The sequence below is a fragment of the Brachyhypopomus gauderio genome, chromosome 10 (assembly GCF_052324685.1).
Source record: "Brachyhypopomus gauderio isolate BG-103 chromosome 10, BGAUD_0.2, whole genome shotgun sequence".
Taxonomy (NCBI): Eukaryota; Metazoa; Chordata; class Actinopteri; order Gymnotiformes; family Hypopomidae; genus Brachyhypopomus; species Brachyhypopomus gauderio.
In genome coordinates, this window is record NC_135220.1 from 1,770,788 (window position 1) to 1,778,040 (window position 7,253).

Genomic DNA, 7,253 nt, shown 5'->3' on the forward strand with positions numbered 1-7,253 from the left:
CATTGCACAGTGGATGCAGGACCCTGATGGTACAGATGCTCTGTGCTGCACTAGATCTAGTTGTCCCTGGTGGTTGTCCAGAATACACACCGGTAGAATTGACGAGCACTGATCATTGTGCGTTATTCCATGGGCAGGGTGGACACCGGCTTATGCTTCTTTTCCTGATGGAAATATCTGTTGGTATTAAGAGATGTGAGACATTATTGAAGGACATTGAAATGTTCATTCTTGGGTGGATCACTCTGAAACAATGTTGGAATGTGTTTTTGTTTTGCTTTTTGTCTGACTGCATCATTTTCAGCAGACTTCTGTCTGTTGCACATTGGTGGTTCATTTTATAAGTACACCGGTGTCATTTCAAAATTCTTCCATTTAAAAATTTCGGTCTCCATGCTTATTAGCTTATCATGTGCTCCTTGATATCATGGATATATTAGAGTGAATCTGAGCATGAGAAGGAAATAAACAATGACTGCTTGACTGTTCAGATAGGTATAGCAATATCTGAAATAACTTCATAAAAGCTTCAGTGTGAGACTCTTGACAGCCGGAACACGCACGGTAGAGGGACGAACAGACGCAGGTTTGGAGTCGCTCGGCCAGTTTGCCTAGACAGCACACAGCTCGGCTTCTACTTTCAGTACTGCTCCGCCTCGCTGGGAAACGTCCTCCTCGCTGGGAAACGTCCTCCTCGCTGGGAAACGTCCGCCTCGCTGGGAAACGTCCGCCTCGCTGGGAAACGTCCGCCTCGCTGGGAAACGTCCGCCTCGCTGGGAAACGTCCTCCTCGCTGGGAAACGTCCTCCTCGCTGGGAAACGTCCTCCTCGGCGTGGACAAAGTGCTGTCCTACATGTTCGTTTTTTGGGCAAAGGCACTTTTTTTTTTTTTTTTTTTTTTTGGAAGCAAGAACTCTGCTGCTGGAACGAAGAACGTTTTGTGAAGGTGAACTGGTGCTGTCATGAAGTGTAATCGGAGGAAGAAGCAGTGTTGACGTTTAATTCATTGTAAGTATTGCTTTTATGATTTTTTTTATTATTATTATTCCATCCTACTGCCCTGTATCCCAATCCATGTCGAGTTGGGTTCCTGACCATGTACAAAATGACATTGGGAGAGAATCATAGATTTAATATTTGTATATTTTTGAAATTTCAGCAGAGAACATACTTGATGCACTTACTAAACGCTTAGTAATGCAGTCAATAAATAAATCACTGGGGCTTTTGTTTATCTTGTTTTCATTAATGAATTTGAGCAGCTAGTGCTTTAGTGTAATAAAACAAAATGCACTAACTTGTTTTAAAAATTACTGTTATGTAATGTGAAATCATATTAGAAGCATAAGATCTTGATGTTGACAGGCTTGCGAAAATCTACAGGAATAGCATTCTTGGTGTTTAGGGTATTACTGCTAAATGATTTTGGGGTGGTGTGGCAAAGGGAAAAATTATTACAATGGATTTGAAAGTGTTGGAGACACTAAATTCTAGCTGTCTGCATAAAATGTCACAAAAAGAAAATAAATTATTTTGTTTTGGCCTAAGAGTTTTGACTCCTTTATTTCCACTGTTTTGCTTTCTTGTAAGTGAATATTCTGAATGTATTACAATGCAGTTACGACCTAAACTAGAGCGATGCGCATGCACGAGGGAGCAGGTCACGCCCTTAATAGCAGTTCACACCATGGCATTTAAAGTAGCGTATGATTTTAGGAGAGTGCGCTGCTTGGCATGTAAACAATGACCTAAACCAAAACGATATTTAAAGCTATTTGCTTTTTTTTAAATACATTGATTGTGACGATTAAAAAAAAGTTGATGGTATTTGGGGTGGATGCCTGTTGTGCGTTAAGCTCGGTTACCCTCGGTGACGTACACGTCGCCGTCTTTTGCACAGTAGGCGGAGGGTGTTTGGACGGATTGATGGTCAAACTTGTAACTTTAAGCCACCGGATTTCGAAGGTATCATTTTTTTCCCTCCCCAGACATTTCCCTCACAAACGGCTATCTAGAAATGCATTTGGGTGTCTTTATTTAGCGCGATCAGAAACCGTCTAGCTGCCCGTCATCCTAGCACTGGTGCTGCGGGTACGTCGCTCGCGCAGCAGCGTTGACGGCTCCACGGTCCGCGCGCAGTTAGCTTAGCCACAGCTAGCTAGCTAAGGGAGGAGAGATGGCTTAGCGGACCGCAAATCCTCAAGACGACGACGACGACAGTGTGCGTTTTAGTTGGGCGAGGACGTCGAAATACGTGCCGCTGCCGTGCCGTCCGTGTGCTGGGTGTACATTAGAGAGACTTGGTACGATCTTCGGTGTCTGAGGAGGTAACTCGGAGCGCTAGCTACAGGGTGCTAAAGCTAGAACAGGGCGACCTTCCGCGCTCCCGAGTTGGGACTTGAAGTAGTCCCAGACCCCTTTAGCTCGCTGGCTACTGTATCTGACACAATATCAGCTTAGAACGGAAGGTTATTGAGGAAACGAGTGCACATTTTGACCCGTTTTTAGACAGTTGGGTTTGGTTAGAGCTGATCTCGGTCTTGTTCTCAGAAGAGCAGACTCTGGTGCTAGCTGGAAGATGGCTGGCTAGTTTCTGAAGAGTACAGGATCATTTAATCAGTTTAATTATCTGTACACAACTCCCGTGTTTGCTCGTTTTGAGAGATATTTGCTGAATCGGGGGTTTTCCACGTATACCAACGGTTGCCATTTTTTTTGCAGAATTGTCGTGTGCGTGGCTAATAGCCTCGCTGGCTAACCTACGATTCTTGCGCTGATGCAGCGCTCTGTTTACATTAGTCACCGGCGACTGTAAACACTGAACACGCCTGCGGACGGGGCCGTCTAGGTGTGGTTACCCAAGGCTCTTCTACATGAGCCCACGTGTAGCCAGCTGTCCGTTCATAATTTGTATATTGTGTTTTCGTGTTTAAAGGGTGGGCTTCTAATGCATCTATGTATGCGATCTTTTGTATTGTAGCTTCCCACTGGCGTGCGGCGTCACCCGGCCCGGGTGCGATGTCATTTTGTTCCACATGAGCTCGACTATGTGGTACATCATGCAGAGTATTCAGAGTAAATACTCTCTTTCGGAAAGGCTCATTCGAACGATCGCAGCCATTCGTTCATTTCCACACGACAACGTGGAGGACCTTATACGCAGGGTAAGGTTTATAGTGACATCCACTTACGTACTTCACCTTTGACACCGTCTCGGCGCGTTGAGGTGGTTGATCGTGCTCCTTTTCGCAGGGAGCAGACGTGAACAGGATGCATGGCACCCTGAAGCCTCTGCATTGTGCATGCATGGTGGCCGACGCGGACTGTGTGGAGCTTTTGCTGGAGAAAGGCGCAGAGGTATGACACAAAAATGAACCACAACACTTGGTAAGACTGGAGTTGACGATGCTTCACTGGAAATGAAATCCTCGAAAGGTTTTGTAGTGTTCTTAAGGTTCACCTGGGGAATCCCAGACATCACTTGCAGCTGCTGACAACTTTTGACAAAAAAAAAAAAATCCAGGTTTCACAGGCATCTACTCGTAATGTCTAATGAGCAATACTGATTCATACTTAGCACTGTCCTTGGTGTGCAGGTTAATGCCTTGGACGGCTACAACCGCACGGCGCTGCACTACGCGGCGGAGAAGGACGAGGCCTGCGTGGAGCTGCTACTAGAGTACGGCGCTCAGCCCAACGCCCTGGATGGCAACAAGGACACGCCCCTGCACTGGGCGGCCTTCAAGGACAACCCGGAGTGCGTGCGGGCCCTGCTGGAGAGCGGCGCCTGCCCCAACGCCCGCGACTACAACAACGACACGCCGCTCAGCTGGGCCGCTATGAAGGGCAACCTGGAGAGTGTGCGCGTGCTGCTGGACTACGGTGCTCAGGTCCACGTCACCAACCTCAAAGGCCAAACGCCCATATCGCGGCTTGTGGCCCTGCTGGCCCGGGGGCTGGGCACGGAGCAGGAAGAGGAGTGCCTGGACCTCTTGTCCCGGGCGGCCGGCAAGTTTGACATCCGCAGGGCTGATGGGTCTCTGCCGCGTGAGCTGAGTAAAGATCCCCAGCTGCTGGCCCGCCTCAGTAGCATGGTGGCCCAGCCGCCCGTGCTGCGAGCCCTGGCACGCTGTGCCATACGCGACGGCCTCGGGGTGCAGTACCTCCCCAGCGCCGTGAAACAGCTCCCGCTCCCAGAGTCTGTCAAAGAGTATGTGCTCCTCAGAGACTGAGGGCTCGCTAGATATGAGAGACAGAACACACACTACGTAGTTTTGAAAGACACAAAGGGAGTAGAGTGTGTGAGTATTTATCTAAAGTCATAAACTCATTCGGAGTACGGCCAAACGAATTCTAAATTCTTTCATGGCAAAGAACAGAAAAAGAGATGTGTATATACACAGTTTGGAATAATTCTTAATATATTGTAAAGTTGACCTTAGCTTTCTTGGAACTGTTTATAAAATTATCTTTCCACCCCTTACAAAAGTCTAATTATTGGAGAACTTAATGTTTGTTTGGTTTTTTTTTGGCCATTGGCTTTCAGATGTTAATAGCACTTGAGTCACACCTGTCAAAGTGCAGTGTGTCCATGTAAATGTGTTGCACCTAAGAGCTTGCATGTTCCCAAAAAAAGAAAAAAGCCTGACAATTTTTCAGGGTCGAATAGACTGAGAAATGCATAGGACAATTACAGATTTTTAAATCAGAATGATCGAGCAATTGTTTTTATGTTAAACCATTTAAACTTTTGAGATTGTAATATGTGTTTTTATTTGGTGCTGGGCATAAAGAATTGTGACATTTCTTGGATATGAGAACTCAACTTTTTGGCATTTTCAGTTGCATTCATTTTCTTTTAAGAGGTTGTGGTTTCTCAAATGTTGGGTATGATGATGTAACGATCAATCAGTAGTTTAACAAAGCATGATCATTCCACTTCTGACTAGGATATCCCAAGATGAGAATTTTTTTGAGCATGTGTGCAGCTTCATGTGAGAAAAAGTGAGACTATTAGCACCGTGCATTTTGCTTGTACAGGGGAAATTATTACCTGTAATGCATATAGTTCAAATCAAAGCATTGTGTGCAACCGGCCAGTAACTGCAATTTTCCCCCAATACAAGAAGTAAAAGGTTTGCTGCATCACTCATTGAATGCTTACCTCACACGAAAGGTCACATCTGGCGTTTAAGGCATGGTTTCAGTTCAGCTCTGTGCCAGCAGGAGGTGCCACTCCAAAAATAAATTTTATTGTTTGGGCTCTGAACTCATTACTTTTAAAATGATACAGTGGACACAACATCAATGTGCGTAATGCCTGCCAGGGTTATCCAGAAGAGATTCACTGCCCTTTTTATATCATGGCCATTGCTCACAAAGAGGCCTAAAGCAATTCAACACTTAATGTTTTATTTGTCATTCATATGTGCTCTTTCACCTAAATCTTTATCTGAAATCCGATTATATTCCAAGTGAGTTAAGGCAAGAATTAGGGAAAACATTGGGGTAAAAAGTAGTTTTACAATTATCAGAGTAGCATCAATGTCTTTTTACAATAACAGTTGAGTAGGTAAAAGTGCAGAGTGACGTTGGCTCTTAATGAGTGAATATTGATCGTGGGTGCTAGAGGGCTCTTTGGATTTGATTGCTCTCTTACACATTTTTTCACTCATGAATTTGTCGGTGTACAAAATACAACCTCCAAACAATCTCCAACATTTAGAAAGCTTTGTTCAGTAAGGTATGGTTTGTGCTTGTTGGCTTAGTCTATTTTAGCCTTTTTAACAAGTACAGGACGTGCTTTTAAAGACAACAGTAACAACACAGGAAGGAAACAACACCAAGACTGAATAAAGGCCGTTTCTCCATTTACTTCCTTCATTCTCCAAACATGCATTTTGCTGACACAACATCAAATAAATGTATTCTCTTGCTTCAGCACACAAATCAAACATTTAAGACTGATCTCTTTTAACAGATAAAAGAACATGGGGCAGATCGCAACTATTCTCGCTACAAAACATTTGAGAAGTGTCCTGTTGAGTTTAGTATAACAAATATGCACATATCGAATAATTGAAGCTTATAAAGCCATAAACAGAACTGACAAAACAGTGTGGTAATTATAAAGGAGGTTTATGGAAGGCGCTCTGTGGTGTAGTTCGTTAAGTTAACTAGGTTAAATTTAAGTTCTTTCGACAAGAAGGGACTGAGAAGGACTCCAAAATTCATCAGAGTGGAGACTGCTTCATGCTTGTCTTCCATGAGTCTTGAAGGATGGCTGTGCTTGAAGGGCTTAGAGTACAGATCAGGTATGGACCACTGCCGTCCAGTGGAGATCACGGGTCCATTTTTGGCATTGTAAATTGCCATTGTAAATTGGTTTTAAATCTCATGTCAACACAGTAATATGGGAAAACGTATAGAGGAGTGTTGAAGACCAGTCTTGCTGCAGCATTCTGTATCATTTGGAGGGACATGATGGCATACATAGGAGTTAGTTGCAGTAGTTATGCCTGCTGAGGACCAGAGATTGAATGATCCTTTGCAGGGAAAAAGCAGAAACCTGCATTGACCATGAATGTTTGTGACATGAACCGAGAATTTACAGCTGTTCATTCACAGCTTCTCACACAACGCGCTTTCTTGCGTTCCTGGACTGAGTGATGAAGGAGGTCTCAGTAGAGATGGGATGGAGGCTGCGAGGAACGTTTGTTCCAGGGACATGTGGCAGCTCCGTTGTCTGCTGGGACTGAACATCAGGTGTTGGGCTGCCATCCATGACGAGATATTGGTCAAACATGCAGAGATGCAACTAAACTCCTGAGTGTCAGTAGGTGAGAAGGACAGGATTAGTTGGGTCTCATTGGTATAGGAATAGTAGGAAGATCCACTGGAGGAGATTAAAAAGGTTGACTAAAAAAAGGAGATTAAAAATTGATTTCATTTTCATGACTAGTCAATGATTCCTAGGCCAGATACGACTGACAAGAAAAGCTTGCAGTTCACCATCAAACACAACAGAGAGGCCTAGAGAATCAAGCCTCACTGAGCATCCCCATCACTAGATGAAGTAAAGGGGCACTAGTTTGAGACCAGGATGATTTGAAACCTGAGGCCGGCTCTTGATGAGAAGGAGGAAATTGGTTATGCTTAAGAATCTATGTAAAGCTCTTGGTGTTTTGCACAGGATATTTGATATCCTGTGTATAATTACAATTTGAAAAAAAAAAATTCAGTGAGCTATTCTTA

At 44.3% G+C, this 7,253-nt stretch overlaps 1 protein-coding gene across 3 annotated transcripts; it reads left to right on the forward strand.

Moving 5' to 3' along the window:
* The first annotated feature begins 1,733 nt into the window (after positions 1-1,733).
* On the forward strand, positions 1,734-5,259 carry asb8 (ankyrin repeat and SOCS box containing 8). Of its 3 annotated transcripts, none has more exons than XM_077018570.1 (4): positions 1,734-1,964; positions 2,980-3,163; positions 3,252-3,356; positions 3,596-5,259. In XM_077018570.1, exons 2-4 carry the CDS (start codon positions 3,035-3,037, stop codon positions 4,229-4,231), a joined length of 870 nt encoding a protein of 289 aa, XP_076874685.1. In that variant the 5' UTR covers positions 1,734-1,964; positions 2,980-3,034; the 3' UTR covers positions 4,232-5,259. The 3 variants fall into 3 exon arrangements, with proteins under 3 accessions (XP_076874685.1, XP_076874686.1, XP_076874687.1); XM_077018571.1 differs by lacking the exon at positions 1,734-1,964 and adding an exon at positions 2,008-2,326; XM_077018572.1 differs by lacking the exon at positions 1,734-1,964 and adding an exon at positions 2,008-2,302.
* Positions 5,260-7,253: the final 1,994 nt, after the last annotated feature.

Bases quoted from the DNA above. Each gene is read 5' to 3' on its own strand.
- asb8 (XM_077018570.1), top strand. From the start codon at position 3,035: ATGAGCTCGACTATGTGGTACATCATGCAGAGTATTCAGAGTAAATAC. The intron at 3,164-3,251 runs GTAAGGTTTATA...TCCTTTTCGCAG, and splicing joins TGGAGGACCTTATACGCAGG to GGAGCAGACGTGAACAGGAT. The intron at 3,357-3,595 runs GTATGACACAAA...CTTGGTGTGCAG, and splicing joins TGCTGGAGAAAGGCGCAGAG to GTTAATGCCTTGGACGGCTA.